The sequence below is a fragment of the Miniopterus schreibersii genome (assembly GCF_964146895.1).
Source record: "Miniopterus schreibersii genome assembly, chromosome: 17".
Classification (NCBI taxonomy): domain Eukaryota; kingdom Metazoa; phylum Chordata; class Mammalia; order Chiroptera; family Miniopteridae; genus Miniopterus; species Miniopterus schreibersii.
Genome location: NC_138117.1, coordinates 41,416,245 through 41,434,453, shown reverse-complemented (window position 1 = coordinate 41,434,453; position 18,209 = coordinate 41,416,245). Strand labels below are relative to the sequence as shown.

The window sequence follows — 18,209 nt, the reverse complement described above, 5'->3', positions numbered from 1 at the left end:
CTGAAGAGGGTGGTGAGACCCTGATGGAAGGAAAAGGCAGTGAAGATAGGCAGGAAGGGGGTTTAGAAATGTCTAGGAGGCGGTTGGCAGGACTTGGGACCCAGGCTACATGGCCTTCCTTTGGTAGCACCTGCTCTTGTCCCTAAGCCTGATGTCACCAGTCTGCCTCTGTCTCCCTCCAGGGATGTGTTCCCCCAAGGTCTGCCTGATGAGTATGCCTTTGTCACAACATTCCGCTTCCGGAAGAGCTCTCGGAAGGAAGACTGGTACATCTGGCAGGTCATCGACCAGTATGGCATCCCGCAGGTACAAGTGGCACACTGCAGCTTTCCGTTCCTTCTCGGAGGCTGCCTCACCCACCAGGTTTTCTCAGGGCCTCTGTCCGGGGCCTGGGAGATCAGGAGTTGGGTATATGGAGGCCCAGGGAACCCCTGGGGAGTGTCACACCACGAGGAGGCACTGTTCTCCTAGGTAGGGCCAAGTGCTGGCACTCTGGTGGAGATGAAGACCTGGTCCCTACGCTCTGCAGGCCATTGACAGCTCTGTCAGCAGCATGAGCGACGATCATGATGGAGCAGAAGAAAGTGGCTCGGGGTCAGCAGAGCTGGGTTCAAATCTTGTGTCCGCTCCTCTTGAGGGTGGGCCTTGCAGTTCTGTCACAGGCAGTGCCCCTCTTACAATAGTCTTTGGTTTCACCCTGAAGGAAGCCGAGGAGCTGGTCTTTGCCCACCTCTGGTGTGTTTGGGTTCTCAGTTTCTCCAAAGGTAGAACAACCCACGAACAGCATGTGGCCTCGGGGGGAAAGGCCTGTCTCAGCATCAAAGCCATCAGCACCAGGCATTGGTTTGAGATGCAAGCGACACTGCTTTTGTGCTCTGCCGAATCCCAAGCCCCATCTTCAGCATCTGTGGACCACCCGTGTCTTTGTCTGGTTTACCTTGTTTTTTCTTGAAAAATGAACTGTGTGAAGACATGACTCGCCCCAGCTGGGGCATGCTGGCTGTGCTTTCATCTGGGATTTCAATAAATAAATAAGCATGCTCAGGGCCTCAGCATGGCTGCTGCCTGGCAGAACAGGTTCTCCAGAGCTGCTTAGAGCTGGACGCTGACATGGCATGCACGTGGTCATCCATTTGTGCCCGTCCACACGTGCTCGTCCACAGTGCCCATCCACAGTGCCTGTCCACAGTGCCCTTCCACAGTGTTCATCCACACGTGCCCGTCCACACGTGCTCATCCACACGTGCTTGTCCAGAGTGCCCATCCACAGTGCCTGCCCACATGTGCCTGTCCACATGTGCCCATCCACAATGCCTGTCCACAGTGTTCATCCACACGTGCCCGTCCACACGTACTTACCCACACAAGCTTGTCCAGGCAGGGCTGGTCCTGAGGGCTTCACACATCCGAACTCACTCAGTCCGCATCACAGCCCTGTGAGTGGAGCTGCTGTTATCATTTATAAAGGATGGAACTGAATCACAGTGATTTTAGGCCACGTGCCTACTTTTTTAATTGTTTAATTTTTTAATTGATTTTTTAGAGAGGAAGGAAGAGGGAGAGAGTGAAACATTTATGAGAGAGAGTCATTGATCAGCTGCCTCCTGCAAGCCCCCTACTGGGGATCAAGCCTTCAATCTGAGCATGTTCCCTGACCCAGAACTGAACTGTGACCTCCTGGTGCATGAGTAGATGCTCAACCACTGCACAACACTGGTCGGGCTACATGCCTGCGCTTTTATAGGTAATAAGAAGGAGAGGTGGGATTTGAACCCAGGCAGTCCAACTCCAAGCCTGTCTTTGACCCACTGTGCTCGGCTGGCTCCAGTCTCCATGAGTTAGCCCGACAGATGATGTTTCTGTCACAGGGCTGGTCAGACTGAGAGGCATGAACATTCGGGGTTGCTGCGAGCAACCTGTTTTCTTGGTGTGGGAGGCAGCATGGAGATGATTCCTCCCCAGAGGCCTTTCTGGAGAGCAGGTGGCTCCTTGTGACCCTCACCCTCCTCCGCCTGCAGGCGCCCGGGTCCTGCTTCTCCCGTTTCCCAGGGTCCGGTTTCCGCGGGCGCCTGCCACGACATTCCTGTGGGCCAGCCCGCGCCACCCCCTCAGTCTAGGACCTTTCTTCATGAGGATTGCAGAGCTGGGTGCTCCCCGTCTGCCACGACTGCCTCCCCCTCCGTCTGCCAGAAGGGGCGTGGGCTGAGAGGCTGCCGAGCTGGGCAGAGGCTGAGCCCACCTCTGGGACCTCAGGCTCATTTTCAGAGAGGTGCCTGGCAGTTTAGCTTCATGGAGCAGGCTGTGGGGGAGTGCCCGTCACGGGAAGTGCTGATGGGGGCCACCTCCGTGCCCTGGGCAAACCCTGGGACCTGAGCAGGATGGTGTCACTGGCTGTCCATGCCCTCAGTCATTATCGATCTGCCCGTAGAGGTTTCCAGGTCCATGATCTCATTCAGTGCTTACAACCACCCTTGAACCTTGGCATTTCCCCGTTGTCACTTGGAGAAACCGAGGGCATGCTAAAGGGAAAGGACGGAGGCTGGGTCGGCTGGGGCAGAGTGTTGGTCCGTTAGAGGTGGGGTGGGTTTCATGGCCTTGTGGGCAGGTGTAGGAACTTCTTGTTTGAGAGCAGGTTCTGGGAGGTGGGCAGGCCTAGGAACAAGGAGACTATGATAGTCCTCTAGACAAGACATGACATTGACTCAGATCCGGCGGTAAGAGTAAACTGTGGAGACGTGATCAGATTCTGGGTTTATTTAGAAAATAAAACCAACAGGATTTGCTCATGGATCTGAGACGTGAGGTGTCTTCCCAAGGAACCCAGCCAGTACTGGTAGATTCAGGATTCATGTCTACTAGGCCCTCCCTGCTCTGAATCTGCTGGAAGAAATGGAAACATGGAGGGGAAAGCCATGATCTCATGAAGCTGCCAGGTAGCTTGAGGACACAGCACTCAAACCTGAGACAATATTTTCAAGAAATAGAAGACAGATTATGTGTATCAGAAGTATTGGGTTATTAGTCACGGGTTTATAGTTTTCTGTTTTATACCTGAACCATAACATACCATCAGATAATTCAAGTACGTCTTAGGTTCCCCTTGGCTGAAGCCATGTGGGGCCCAGAAAGAGAAGCCAGAATACCTGGGGCTGTTGCAAATACTGTGGCTGATTCCCAGCATGGCAGTGGGCCCCTGCTTTAACCTCAGGGCTCTCACTCACTCATTCACTCACTCATTCATGCATTCATTTCCTTTTTATTAAGTGCTACTTTGGGCCAGGTGCTGTCCTAGCCATTGGAGTAAAGGGATGAGCAAGAGAGACAAAGTGCCAGCTTAAAAGGATGGGCAGGCAGGCAACAAGCAGGTGAACCAGAGAAATGAATGAGACACTTTCATATACAGACAAGGTGCTATGAGAAAATGTAAATACATCAATAAGCCTGTGGTGTAAGAGCAAATGGCCAGGTGAGAATCCAGTCACACGTGTGCCGGAGAAGACCTCCCTGCCGGGTCTTTGAACTTACTTGGTAAGTTATTACAGCTCCTGTTTAGAACCGTGCCTGCTGTATAACCAGCACTGTGTAAGTGTTGTACATCTGTGGGAATTCATTTAATCCTCATAACAACTCTGTAGTTTAGGCACTATTATTAGCTCTGTTTTACAAAGTGAGGAAATAGTACAGAGAGGTTAAACAGCTTGCCCAAGGTCACACAGCTCAAAAGTGACTTGCCAGACAATGGCCTGAATTTTTGAAGAAAGTTGTAATAAAGTGAGTGACTAGGGTTCAGGGAGCTGATGAGGTTAAGGGTCAGGGTTCAGGAAATCAACAAAGGAATCAGGGATATCCCGGGATTAGCAACAGCAGGAAGCCTCCACCCTGAGCCTGGGTGGCCTGGGCCGGGGAGGCAGGTGGTCAGTGGAGATGGTGTCTGCTGGAGTCATGGAGGAGGGAGAGTGGAACAGGAGGCGCATAGCCACCTGGACCTACAGGGAGGCAAGAAGGGCAGGAAGGACCAATACCCTGATCCCTCTTTCTTCTGGCTCTTTGATCTCCACTCCAATGGGCTTCCCATGGGCCAAACTAAGCAGAAGCCGAAGGGCCCAGGAGCCCAGGGGAAGTAGTCCTTCCAGGTCAGACTCAGGGAGCTGGAGGCAGGCAGAAGAAGGTGGAGTGTGGACATCAGGGCAAATGAAGACCACCCCTGGAGATGGGGCAGAAATATTCTTGTTCATCTGCACTGATAGTGCATCTATCTTGCCCAGTGTTGCTTTCCTGACTCCTGGCACATCGCTTGCCTGCCACAGAAGCTGCTCAGTGAGCATTGTGCAAGGGATGAAAAAATGAGCCCAGAGATGAGAACATACTTACTCCTTATGAGAAAAACAAAAGTGAAAGTTTCTCCAAGAGTTTTCCAGGCATTTTGCAAAGGGCCAGGGAACTCCAGTGAACCCAGCAGGTGAGGTCCCTGCTATTGAGGGACTCGATTCTGCCGGCCTTTAACTTTGTCCTCAGGATGAGACTGTGGGTTAGTGGATGGGGTTTCGGACTTGTACCTGGCCTCCGGCCAGATATGTCCTGTTTTGCCAGACAGGGTTTTAAGAGACATTGAAAGAAACTGGGATTTCTTTGTTTCTTTTTTTTTTTTTTAATATATCTTTATTGATTTCAGAGAGAGGAAACAAGAGGGAGGGAGAGAGATAGAAACATCAATGATGAGAGAGTCATTGATCAAGCCCGTAACCGGGCAAGTGCCCTGACCGGGAATCGAACCCCGATCGCCTAGATCCTAGGTAGAAGCTCAACCGCTGAGCCACGCCCGGCCGGGCTAAACTGGGATTTCTGATGGGCCTCACAGCTCCAGCCCCTTTGCACCAGTTGTCTCGCAGTCTCATGAAAGTGATCTGACCTGTGCAGTCCCTCCAGACAGCTGAGTTGGGACCCTGGGCTAATGTGTGAGTCCCATCATTCCATGTAACACAGGGCTTAGAACAGCCGGCAGGGCAGGTGTTCTTCTGCGGCTTAGACACGGCAAGTGGCTTGCCCACAGCTGACGAGTGAGTAAGGGTCATGGCAAGGATCTGACTCGGGTTCATCAGGTCTGACCCTGCAGTGCCCCTCCCACTTGGTCCCATGCAGCTCAAGGAGCCTCTGGTCTTGTCCTCCCCAGGTCTCCATCAGGCTGGATGGCGAGAACAAAGCCGTGGAGTACAACGCTGTGGGTGCCGTGAAGGATGCCGTCAGGGTGGTCTTCCGCGGCCCCCGGGTCAACGATGTCTTTGACAGGGACTGGCACAAGATCGCCCTGAGCATCCAGGCCCAGAACGTCTCTCTCTACGTTGACTGTGTGCTGGTGCAGACGCTGCCCATCGAGGAGAGGGAGAACATCGACATCCAGGGCAAGACCGTGATTGGCAAGCGCCTCTATGACAGTGTGCCCATCGACGTGAGTGCCAAGGTCTTGGGGTCACCAAGGAGGAGCCTCGGGAGCCACATGCTCCCCATGTCCCCCACACCTGCCTGTATGATTTATCCAAGTCATCACCTTGCTCTGTCTTAGAAGGGAGGATCATGACTTAGAGAACTGCCATATTGGAGCTCAAAGTCACCATCACTCAGTCACTCACTCATTCATTCATTCATTCACTCAATCATTCAATCATTTAGCCATTCCGTCAATCATTTATCACATATATATTGAGCATCTATTGAGTGCCAGGCACTGTGTTCAGCACTGGGTACATGGTACATTTACCTACATATCTATATTTCTATCTATATCTCCATATAGGTCTCTATACAGGAAACTTTGTAGCCCTATTTTTCCATCTATATGTATAGCCCTTACACACAGTAAGTACTTAGTACTAGCCAAATAGTATTATTATAATTTAGTTATACATGCTTATGTAACATAAAATAACCCTGCTGTTCATTTTACTAATTATATGTGTACCTACCTTGGTCCAGGTACTAAAAATATAATCTAATTTGATTCTTATAATGCCTTTGAAATTGCTAGGCCATTTTTATGTTTTAAATAAAGAAGCTTTGTCTCGGGAAGGCTAAAGTAACTCAATAAATGGATATTTCACTTTATTCCTCATGAGGTGTAATCATATAAGTAAAATGAACAGATTTTAAGCATATGCTTTGCTGAGTTCTGTCAAATATATGCACTTGTGTAACCAAGTATATATCAATTTTTTTAAGTGGTCTACAAGCATCCGGTTGGTCAGGGATGGAGAGGGGTTGCAGATCCACCCCAGCTCCGCGAACCTGCGTTCTCTGCAGCACAGCCTGGCCTGAGTGCACGTCCGCCGTGTCCGTGGGGCACCTGCTAGTGGGGCGTTGTGCTGGGGGTCTGCATGATGACCATCCACTGTCCATCTGCCTGGGGGGAGGGGGGGCTCTATGATGGTGGCCACTGTTTCTGCCTTCTCTGCCAGTTTAGCTGTCTGACACACAATAGGCTCTCTCTAGGTTTTAGACACTTATGGTCTCGTACAGAAGACTCACACTGAGCTCATTTCAGTCTATTTGAATAAATTCCATGATAGCGATAAGTGTCAGACATTACAGGACCCAGAGGAAAGACATCCGACATAGGTGAGGAGGGAAGGTGGATGGGGGAAGGCCGGGGGGACAAGGGTGGCTTCCTGAAAGAGGTGATTCCTGGGGTGAGTCTGGAAGGATGACTAGGATTTGTCTGTGCGGAGGGGCCTGAAGCAGGAGGCAGATTGCAGCGTTGTGTGCAGAGCATCATGAGGCAGCAGGAGCTTGAAGCGGGGCGTGGGGTGAGGCTGGGTGGAAAGTGGGGCAGGGCCCGCCACGCGTGGAACTTAGGATGAGCCTGCAGGTGAAGTGGCCTGAAGGGCGAGGCAGGGCAGGGAGAGTCAGGGCTGCATTTGAGGACATTCCCTGTGGCTTCAGAGAGCGGGGCTGATGGACGGAGGAGGGCTGAGACCAGTTAGGGAGTAATGAGAGGGGCTCAGGGCCTGCGCTGGGGAGGGGCTGGGTGCCGGCTTCCTTCCACCCTGTTACTTTCATGGGGCAGGCACGGACCTGCCTGGACTCTGAGCCCCGACCTGGTGCTGGAGCAGCAAACCCCTGGCCGACCTTGCTGTTTGCTGCTCACTAGCCCAGGTGGTCACACTGCGCCTCAGCTCCTCCCCTTCTCAGCCCCGTGAGCTCATTCACTGTAATCCCCCCATTTAGTGAGGAAAGCCAGGCACGGAGAGCTTTAATGACTGCACCAAGGGCACTTAGTGAGTGGACTGCTGGTGTCACAGTCTGCTCGTAAATTCTGCATTTTACTGTGAGTCTGGGGCCTGGGGCTGTCCTGCCCTCACTCAAATTTGACAATCACATCGGGCCCTTTTAACCCACTGTGTGGAGTCCGGGCACAGGTGAGTGCCTCTCTCTACTCCTGTGCCCGCTGACATTGGCTGAGTGCCACCTTGCACCTGGCACTGCGGAATCCCAGAGCCTCTGACATTTGTCAGTGGGATCACTGTTCCCACTTATGATTTTGTGCTGGGCTCCTAGATTTGAAGAAACCTAATGAAGTAGATGGAGAGGGATCACTAGCTGCCTTACCCCTCAGTAAACCTTCCCAACGCTCAGGCTGGAAATGTGTAACCACATGGCTTGGGAGAGACCACAGCCGCCTGCAGCTCTCCCTGCGATGGACGCAGCTTCTTTGCCTCACTTGGTCCTCAGCACAGCCCTGGGAGCTGGTGTCCCCGTCTCCACCTAACGGAAGAGGAAATTGAGGCCAGGGGATTGACGGGCCTTGACTAGCTGCCTGAGGGATGAGCAGGGCTGAGGCTCAGGCCAGGCGTGGCTGACCCCAGATTCCAATTCCTCTGCACCCTAGTTGGTTCCACACTGTAGCAGAAGAGGGTCACCAAGCTGCACACGGGTGGAGCACAGGGAAGCTGGTGTGGGGCGGGGGCCATGCACTCGCTCAGCCCGGAATTGTTGAGGCCGTGAACGTGAGCAGAGGTCTCAGTGCAGTGGTGTTAGGAGGTGGACTCCCTGGCTTGGCCAGTATGTTCCACAATTAGAAAGGGACCCGCCCCGGGCTCCCAGGCCCTCTCACCCCCCTGGGAGTGCTCTGCCCAGGCCCCAGGTCTCTGGTCTCTGGCCTTGAGCCTTTGGCTCTTCCTCCTCTATCCCTGTCTCGCAGCCTGAGACGGCCCGGCCGCTGAGCGTGTGAGCTAATAGAGGAGACAGGACTCCGCAAAACGGGCCTTGTTCACAAGCACGGTCTGTGTTGTCATTGTCTTTCATCTGTGGGTTGGCTTCTCTACAGGGAATAAAACAGATGGCCAACTGGAACTGTTAGGTTTCAGCTGAGCCGAGGCAGGGGAGTGAGGGGTTACACCTACAGGGGCATGTCATAAAGCCAGGGACCCAGGGCCAGAGCCGGCTCCCTGTGTGTCTTGTGAGTTTGCTGAGGGACTCCCCTGTGTGGAGGGGCCAGAGGAGAGAGGGCACAGGGCAGGTGCAAGGCCAGGGCACCTAGCGCTTAGTAACGGGCATCCCGCCCTCCTTTGATTCAGCTCCAGCTCCATTCGGCAAATGGTTTGTCCACGTGTGCATTCATCCGCCCACCAAGGCTGCTGTGCTTCTGTGCGTCAGGATTGGCTCAGGTGCTGGGGCTGCAGAGAGGGGCAGAGAGAGGGAGCCCTGCTTCACAGCTCATGCTCTGGGGGCGGAAACAGGTGAAAAGGTAACTGAGAAGCACAGGCACAGTTCTGTTATGAAGATGGACAGGGTGACGTGGTAGAGTGACAGGTGATGGAGCTGGTCAGGCCTGGAGGGGTGGTGGAGGGGAGAGGGGAGAGGAGCCAGCCTTGTGAAGAGCCAGCGGCAGGAAAGGTGGGAGCTGGAGGGGAAAGCATGTGGGAAATGGGCTCAGTGTGTTTGAGGGATATGGGTCAGCATGGGAGCCCAGGGGCAAGATGGACGTATAAACAGGGAATTGGCTGCAGGCGCAGGTGCCAGCGTGGTAGGGAGAGAACTCAGTGAGCTCCCTTGACAGTAGTAGGTGTATCCATTAGCGGTTGCTGTGTAACAAACGACCCCTCCTCCAAGAAAAATGTAGATGAAAATAAGCATTTATTATCTCTTAGTTTCTGTGGCTCAGGAATCTGAGAGGGGCTACTCTGGGTGGTTCTTGCTTGGATCTCTCATAAGGTCGACCTCTAGCTGTTTCCTATTGAATGGTCATCTCAAAGCTCAGATGGGGCTGAAAGACCCACCCCCAATCTCACTCAGGTGGTTGTGGGCAGCCTCCTGTGAGCTGCTGAACTGAGGGCCTCAGCACCTTACCAGTGGATGCTGGAAGCAGCCCTGGCAAAGGCGTGGACGTGGGAAACCGTGAGGTCAGATGCTGTGGCGTGAAGGCACAGAGTGAGAAGACTGCACCTGGAGAGGCAGGCAGAGCCAGGTCCTACAAGGCCTGGCTGTCCTATTGAAGGCTGTGGGCACTTGTGTGTGGGTGTGGGTGTGTAAGCACCACAGCCCCTTTAAATAACATTCAGGGGTTGTAGTGGTAAAAGAGGTGATAGAAGCCAATTTTTGGTTTTAAAAGTTCACCTAAACAATGGTGTGGAGTGCCTAGCGAGCTTGAAAATAGGGACACAACACACTGGACTTTCAGAGCCTGCTCTGGCTGCGTCACGGGGTTCTTTAGGTAGATGCAGTGCCAGCTCACCTGCTTGCGCTGGGGCCTCACTTTGGAAGGAGGGAGTGGCTCAGGGAAGGGGGTGGCAGCGGGGTCAGAGGGGGAAATGGGGCCCGATAGCAGGGCAAGGCCTGCCGAACCTATGGAGGGCCCTGGGTTCCAGGCTCACACTCCAACTTGTTTCTCTTTGTAGTTTGACCTACAGCGCATTGTGATTTACTGTGACTCCCGCCACGCAGAACTGGAGACTTGTTGTGACATCCCCTCGGGTCCGGTGAGCAGTCTCTTGCATAGAGAGGTTGGGAGGAGACAGGCTTCCAGAGGGGCCTAGGAAGAGGCAGTCAGGGTTCAGGGGATACCCACCAACAGAAGGGAACTTGGGAGGGATCATTGCTAGGGATCCATTCCCTGGTCCCACAGGGCGAGTGGGGTCATGCAGGTCTTCCCGGGTCCTGGTGGCCCAGTGATGAGTCCCAGCTCCAGGGAGCGGGAGGCAGAACCTGGTGGCATGTCCCCAGGAGGGACTGACTGTCCTTGTCCCCAGTGCTCAGGGGAGGGGGGCTGCAGTGTGCTGGGCTGGTCCACTGGACAGGGACAGGAGGAGGCAGGTCATGGTCAGGACTTGGAAGGGCGGGACAGATCAGAGATTGCCCTCCATATGGTCCAGCTTCTCTCTGGGAACCTTTCACCTCTGCCCCTTTTCAAATCTCTCCCTCTCCCACCTCTACCAAATCCCAGCTCCAAGGCTGCTCAATAGGTGGGAATGGTCCTAGAGCCTGCTGCCCAGGGTTGCAGGTGAAACCCATGTGCAATGCTTGGTTGTCCAGTCCCCAGGACACAGCGAGCGCTCGGTCAGTGCCCATCTCAGCACAATTATGGGGCACAGCACACAGCAGGGAGGGCTGCCAGGCGGGGGATCGGAGTCAGAGGGGCCTGACTGTTGAGAGAGAGGGAGGTGGGGTGAGGGGAGGGGAAGCGGTGAAGACTGTCCCAGTAAATCCTGCTCAGCTTCTTGTGATAGAAACGTCCTGCCCCACTCCCGCAGAGCCTAGCACTGAGGCTCAGAGGGGTGAAGCAGTTCTAGCAGGGTGCTGAGGGGACCGTGAGGCCACTGACACCAGGCTGCTCAGTCTGAAGGGCCTCGGAGCACCAAGACCTGTGGTCAGACATGCCCTGCCCTCCAGCTCACACTCAGGTATCTGGGGGTCCCAGCTCCCCTCACCTGCTTGGTTCTGAGGAAGCTCCAGACTGAGGCCCCCAACAGGGAGCGGTGCTGGGTGAGATGCCAGGTGCTGACCCACTGGCTTCCCTTCCAGTGTCAGGTGACGGTGCTGACAGAGCCTTCGCCCCCACCCCTGGGGCCGCCCACCTCTGGCAGTGAACAAATCGGGTTTTTGAAGACCATCAACTGCTCCTGCCCAGCTGGAGAGAAGGTACCTACTGCAGTCCACTCTCGGCCCTCAGCCCACTGCTCAGAGCTGAGGGGGGCAGGCTGGCGGCAGGGCGGGCCGCGGAGGTGGGCGTTTCCCACAGTGCACCTGTTCTGCCCGGGCCAGACGCTCCCAGGCTCCCATGGCTCTCAGGTCTGGGAAGCATTCTTGCTCCTTGGACCTCTCATTTCTTGGGTTTGTGCACTAGGACAGGAGTTCTTCAGCCCCAGCTCCGATTTGCATTTCCTGAAGTGAATGAGGTGCTCCCGAGGTTTTCCTTGCCCCTACCTGCCTCCCCTCCACTCACGTGCAACCGAGTCTAACAGGGTTTGGTTTGAGACGAAGCCTCAGATGGCTGTGGGTGGCATTTAGGGGTGCTCTGTGGGGCACGCCCTCCTCCCTTTCTTCTCAGTGTTTGCTTTAATTAGCCATTGTGTGTACACTCGATGCATATATGAGGAGATTTTTATGCATCTTGTTCTAATTTTAAAAACAAATGTGTTTCTAAGGACCCCAGCACCACCTGTCACCTAGATTAAGTGTGTCTCCGAGTCCCTGAGCCCATCATCTGTTGTGCTTCTCCATAACCAGTGGCCCTTTTGGTAAGAAAAAAAAGTGTCCACTGAGCAGAACGTAAACAAACACACAAAGATGACAGAAGCAGAATTGTGCTGGAGAGGGCCTCCGTGAAGTTCACGGGACCCGCAGCCCAGGGGCTTGCCCTCCAGCCTGTGGTCAAGTCCATGACTGTGCCTGCACCTCCCAGCCCCAGGCAGCAGGCAGGAGGGGCTCTGTGACTGTGCGAGGGGTGAGGGAGACACAGACAAAAGCGTGAAACCGAGGATGAAGTTAATTGGAGTGGACGCAGTTGAAGCATTTCCGCATGTGGCTCACAAAGAGATTGGCTTGTGGCATGTGGGCTGGATAACCACCCAGTGAAGAGAAGGGGGATGGATGAAAACAGCCTCACTCATTTCTTTTGTCTTTTCCCCTTTAGGGTGAAAAGGGCTCTGGTGGCCCCGTGGGACTCCCCGGCCCCAAGGTCAGTACTGAAGCTGGCAGCGGCGGCCTCTGGCCCAAGCAGCCCCCCGCTTTGCTCTGTGTAAGAAAGAAAACCCGGTGCGTTAGATCATTGTCCTGCAGGGCTTCGCTTCTGAGCTGGTTGGGTAGAAGGGAAAAGCAAGTGGCATAAAATTCAGAACGTCTTTGCTCAGAACCTCCATTTCTCAGTCTGAAAAGGTGAGCAAGAAGGGTCGGGACACTGCCCAGGCTTGGCCTGTTCACTCAAACAGCCTCAGCTCCGTGCTCAGCTAACTCTGATCAGCCCTTTGAGGCCTCTATAGTCCAGACACGTGGGGGTGGTGGTGGTGGTGGTTGGGCTTATAAGAGTCTGTCTGTTTAGACTTTTGTTTGTTTAAATTGCATGAAATTCTTTTTTGCACAAATTTTCCAAACTCCTTGATCGCTCTAAGCTAGGTGCCGGGGGGGGGGGGGGGGTGTCCTTCCGCAGTCACGGGCAGCTTCTTCTCTCTCTGTCACTCCCCAGGCTATGGTATCACAGAGCTGGGCAGGGCTGTCTCCTCACTTCATTCTTTTGGTCTCAGAAAGCTGAGACTCAGAGAGATGTGAATTGCTTTTGGTCACACAGAAGCTGCTGGACAAGGGCAGAATTGTCCAGGGGCCACGACCTGGTCTGGTATTTAAAAGAGGGGCTGAGTGTGGTGCTGAAAACAGCTAGGGGTGGCCCCTGCCTCCCCTTTCCCTCCTTCCTCCCTCCCCCCGCATTACATATTTTCACATTCATTCACCACATCACACTGAGCGCCTGCTGAGGTCCCTTTGGTTCCTCTCTGCCCTCCTCCTGCCGCTGTGTGTACCTTCATCCCCTCCCACTTTTCTTACCCTTCTCCCCTCTGCCCTCACTTCACTGGGATGGGGAGCACACACACACACACCATCACACACTCGCACCCAGTACACACACATGCACAAATACACACATGCACCATTACATACACACGATCACACACAGAAACCCCACCCCCCACATAGACACACACAGCCTCCTGGGCTGCCCTTCCCCGGGACTGAAGGAGACCAGTGCTGGGAGGGCCAGGGTGCCAGGTGGTCACTGCGAGGAGGGCAGGGGTTTCTGCCTCACTGGGCTCCCCTGGGCTGTAACCTCAGCTCTTTGGCTGTCAGCTGGAAGAAAAGAGCAGAAATGTCTGAGGTTTGTTGTGCGGGCACAGAGCCTGACCCTCGACAGCAGGAGAGAGGACTAGGTGGGAGGGAAGGCATTCCAAGGAGGGACATTTGGAGACACGCCTGCTCCCATGTCACTGATTAGCAGCCCTGCCCTTTGCTTCCTCAAACTGTCTCTGCCACAGTCAACACTCTGAGTAGACAGTTGTGGTTCCCAGGGACCCCATTCACCTAGATATAGCTCAGGTCCAGTCAATAGTCATGGCTTGGTATCTCTGGGTGCCAAGGACCATTCTGGGTATGAGGACATAGCAGTGAATGACAGAGAGCCCTGTCCCCAGGACTCACAGGCCAGCGGGGAGAGAGATGTGACAGGGAGGAGGGGAATATCATTTGGGGAGCCCCAGGCCGAGAATAGAAGTCCCATAGCTCCCTGGAAGGGAGCCTTCAGGATGCCTTTCTGTGGGAGGCCCTGCCTGAGCAGGGTCCAGTAGGATGCTAAGGAACTACCTGGGACAAGAAGGCAGGGAATGGTGTTACAGGCCAAGGGAATAGTGTAAGCAAAGTGGCTAATTGTTTTTAGAGTGTGAAGTATGGGGATAGTTAGAGATGAAACTGCATGCCAAGAACAAAGAAAAGTAGAAGAAGCTGTCTGAGGGCTCCTGCGTTCTGCATGAGCCTGTCTTGGGTTGGCCCATGGGATGGTAAGAGAGCAGGCTCCTGTCCCACTTGGTCCCTGGGGAATCTTCCCTTCCCTTGAAGACACTGTTTTCTCCTCCGCCTGCCCGCCCTCTCCCCGTGGACAGTCGTGAGGGTCCAGGACCCTCGTGGACAGACTTGTTCTGCAGATGGCTCTGTCAGGGGACCCTGGTTGACCTTGGGCAGTTTTCAAAGCACCTCTATGCTCCTGATCACGTGCCTATGGAAGCAAGCCCGTTGCAGAGAGGGGAAGCCCGGGCCCAGAGAGTGCCCGGGCTCTCACGTTAAGCAGCCAAGCTGGGGTTTGAACCTGGGGCTTCTAACTCTCCTGCCGGGTCCTTGGCCACGGATCACTGGCCAGGCCATTCCCAGGGACACATGTGACATACTTTCATCCACTCACTTTCTCAAGAAGGCCCTAATTCCTGGAATGAGGGGGTTAGGGAAATGATCCAGACCTGCCCTCCTCGGGGAGGGAAGTGTGGCCAAGCCGTGTAGTTGGTAATGACAAGGTCAGCTGCTTCTGGAGAGTGGTCCCAGGGGCTGTGGGCACCTGTGTGGGAGCCTTGTCAGAAGACCCACGTGATGTTCATCCCTGGTTTCAACTCCTCAGGGAGACATGGGAGCCGCCGGGCCAGTTGGAGCTCCTGGACCCAAGGGAGAGAAAGGCGACTCGGTGAGTGAAAGGTGCTCTCTGTGTGTGGCTGGTGTGGGAGACACAGGGCTTCCTCTGAAAACATGCCAGTCACCTGGAATGTGCTGAGACCCTGGTGGGTGCCAGGCACGAAATCCTGTACCACCCTCTCAGTGAACTCCAGGCTCCTATCTGTGGGCACAGGAGGCTGTGGGCACGCTCTGATCCTGACCTTCACCACCCACCTCCACCCCTGGAATTCTGCCCCCCAATGCAAAGTTGTGGTTCCCCACGCTGCTCATTTCTCAAGCTGGCCGCTGCAATGCTCTTCCCCCACCTGGAACAAGTTTGCCCTCCATCCGTCCGCTGTTTTCCGCCCTCCTCTCCTTTCCCTCTGGCTCATGTTGTCACATCACTCAGAGTCAGCTGTGTGTGGTTCTCTAGGGTATCTCCCTGTACCCCAGGTCTGGGTCACCCTCACTCCCTCAGTCCCAGCCTCAGCTGACTCCCTGCTGTCCCAGCCTGTGGTTTGTCATCACAGCATCCCCAAGGTCTGGCCTAGCATAGATTGTGCTCATGAACCCTCAGCTGATGAATGAATGAAGTTGATGGTCGGGAGAATTATGGAGATGAACAGGCCGTGGTTCAGAGCAGGGTCTTAGGAGCCAAATGTCTGGGAAGGAAATCCCAGCTCAGCCAAGATACTTAGCCTTTCTGTTCTCAGTGTCCTCATCTGTGAAGCAGGGGTGATAAAACTAACTGTCAGTGGCATTATGAGAATTAAATGAGTTCACACATGTAAGTGATTTAGAGCGGTGCAGAGATCACTGCTACTGCTGCTGCTGCTCCTGCCTGGCCTGGCGAAAGCTCTAACCCCACCCACACCCTCCAGCCCAGCATCCTGACATCAACAGCACAAGTTGGGTGTCAGATGGACCTTACTGATTGCCCTTGGTCCAGCCTTATTTGCTGTGTGATCTTGAGCAGATCCCTTAATTTCTCTGAAAGCCTCATTTACTCCATTAGCAAAATGAAGAAAATCATGACGACTTTGTCCATGAAACACCTGGCCCATTGCAGCTGGCCAGCGAGCGACAGTTGTCTTTCCCTGTGATTATAATTAGTTCCCTCTGGGTTCTTAGTACTAAAGGGAAACCCCCAGTGACAAGACAAAGCCTCTCCCTAGAAAATTTGACCTGGGAAATGCAGTCCCTTCCCTGGCCACCCGCAGCTCATTCCCGTGACCGCACCATCTGCTCTGCTTTCTGGGAACTCCCTGTGGATCCTCTCATTACTCCTGTCACAACTTTTTAAGCACAGTCTGGTCACTTCTCTAAATGGAATGACACAGCATTTTCAGACTTAAATGACTTGTCCTGGTCACAGAGTCCAGGCCTGGCAGAGCCAGACTTTGATCCTGGTCCGTTTTACCCTGGGGCCTGAGCTCACTGAGCTGCACCTCTCACCTGGGCCGCCTCCGCCCACCTCCTGAGTATGCGTGGGAGCCCTGCTCTGTGTAAAGTGGCAGGGGAAGAAGAGCTGCCGCCCTGCACAGCACCCATTGTGTGCCTGGCTCTCCGTCAGGGGCTTTACAGATCTGGGGCTCATTTAAACCTCACGTCAACGCGGTGAGGTGGGTCTAGTGACACAGAACTTGGGAGCAGGGGAAAAGCAGGCGACGAAGCTGCTACATCATTCCTACAGAAATAAAGGCAGGTGATGTGACAGTATCTCATCAAGTGCTGAATATGAAAAGAAATAGAAATTGTTGAAAAGAACCAAGCGGAAGTCCTGGAATTTAACATTATAATAATAGAAATGTTGAATAAAATCCCTGGAGAGGCTCCACAGTGGGTTGGATGCTCGCTAGAGAGCCAGCACTCATGAAACTAGATCAATAGAAATTATGTTGTCTGAAGTCCAGAGGGAAAAATAATGAGGAAAAATGAACAGAGCCTCAGATAAAAGTGGAGGCCCCTAGAGTGCCCCATTGTGCACAGGATGGAAATTCCAGGAGAGGGGAGAGGAGCTGAAAAGGTTTTCAGACATGTGGCTAAAGGCGCCTCAAATGGATGACAAGCAGTAATCTGCACATTCTAGAAGCTCAGTGAACCCCAGTCAAGATGAACACAGAGATCCATCCTCAGATACAGCATAGTAAAAAATCCCAAAAGACAGAGAGATATCTGAAAGAAGCAGGGGTAAAAATTAGATACTGTATTTAAGGACATCCCAATAAGATAGTCAGCTGACTGATCACTGGAAATAATTAAGGCCAGAATACAGTGGGATGACAAATTCAGAGTAACAATTATGAAAATGTTTTAGCGGGTGTTTAATATGTATAATAATAAAGGCACAATAAAGGGGGAAGAGGGATAGGACTATGTAGGAGCATGTTTATAAATATCATTGACGTAAGTATAAACCTGGAGTAGATTCTGATAATGTAAGATGTCTATGATAAACCAAGAGCAACTGCTAAGAAAATAATTGAAAAATATATAGTGAAAATAGCATTAAAGAGATTACAATGTTGCACTAGAAAGTACTCTGTGCAGGAAAAAAAGAGCAGTAAAGGAGGAATAAAGGAACAAAAAAACAAGGTATGTAGAAAAAAAGTGAGATGTTGTATGTAAAACTAACTACAGTGGCACCTCGGTTTTCCAACGTCTCCGCTGGCGAACATTTCAGTTTACCAACGCCATAAACCTCGAAGTGAATGCTCCGGTTCTGGAACAGGCCTCGGAAGTTGCACATGCCCCACGGCTTCCGCTGGGGGCAAGACCCTGAGGCCCAGCTGTCAGCTGGGGACCCCTCAGTTTTCGAACATTTCAGAACTCGAACTGCCGCGTCCTCTCCCAACCGTGTCGTCTGACAAAATCCGGACGTGGAGAGGAAGCTTCAAGGAAGGCGTCTTCTGAGGAGAGGACGTGGCATGTGGGTGGGAGGAATTGGCTTAATGGGACTATCTCTTCTCCTCCTTGGAGGGGGATTTTGGGTCGTAAAATCAATAACTAACCTGGGAATGGTAAACAATGTTCTCACTTCTGAAGAAAGCCTGATTTCCCCAAGTCCAGTCACTACCACATGTGCCGGATGCTTTAACAAATTGTTATTAGAAGAAGGTAGGAAAACTCCCCCTGGCGCCCCCAATAAGGAATCTATGGAGGAACTAGAGAAAGCTGAGCTCACGCAGCCTGCCTATCCTCAAGTGCCCCCGCCTACGAATGCAAGATTAGCCGAGGACAGGAAAAAGGCCATCGCCCCTCGCCTGCTGTACCAGGACCACCCTGGTAGCATATAGAATAAAGGGCAGATTGTGGCATCCCCCTGAAAGGGGCTAACAGTATGGAAAGGCCACCAGACCCTCCTCGGCCTTACACAGGTGCTTCCAATGAGAACGGAATCAGAACAGTTAATGTAAATGGAAGGCATGTTCAGTATGAGAACTTGCCCTTCATGAAACGCTCGGCAAGGAGGCGGCCACGCTGGTGCTCGCTCCCAAAGGAACAAAAGAAAAGCATTCTTAGCAGTTAATCCATAGCTA

At 53.2% G+C, this 18,209-nt stretch overlaps 1 protein-coding gene across 2 annotated transcripts in view; it reads left to right on the top strand.

Annotated features, from left to right (window-relative positions):
- COL22A1 (collagen type XXII alpha 1 chain) overlaps positions 1 to 18,209 on the top strand; it is a 197,501-nt gene that overhangs the window by 50,214 nt on the left and 129,078 nt on the right. For both annotated transcript variants that reach the window (XM_081116359.1, XM_081116358.1), the window contains exons 6-11: positions 183 to 306; positions 5,171 to 5,446; positions 9,888 to 9,968; positions 11,011 to 11,127; positions 12,122 to 12,166; positions 14,639 to 14,701. In XM_081116359.1, coding sequence (XP_080972485.1) covers positions 183 to 306; positions 5,171 to 5,446; positions 9,888 to 9,968; positions 11,011 to 11,127; positions 12,122 to 12,166; positions 14,639 to 14,701 — 706 coding nt within the window. The remainder of the gene's footprint in view (positions 1 to 182; positions 307 to 5,170; positions 5,447 to 9,887; positions 9,969 to 11,010; positions 11,128 to 12,121; positions 12,167 to 14,638; positions 14,702 to 18,209) is intronic.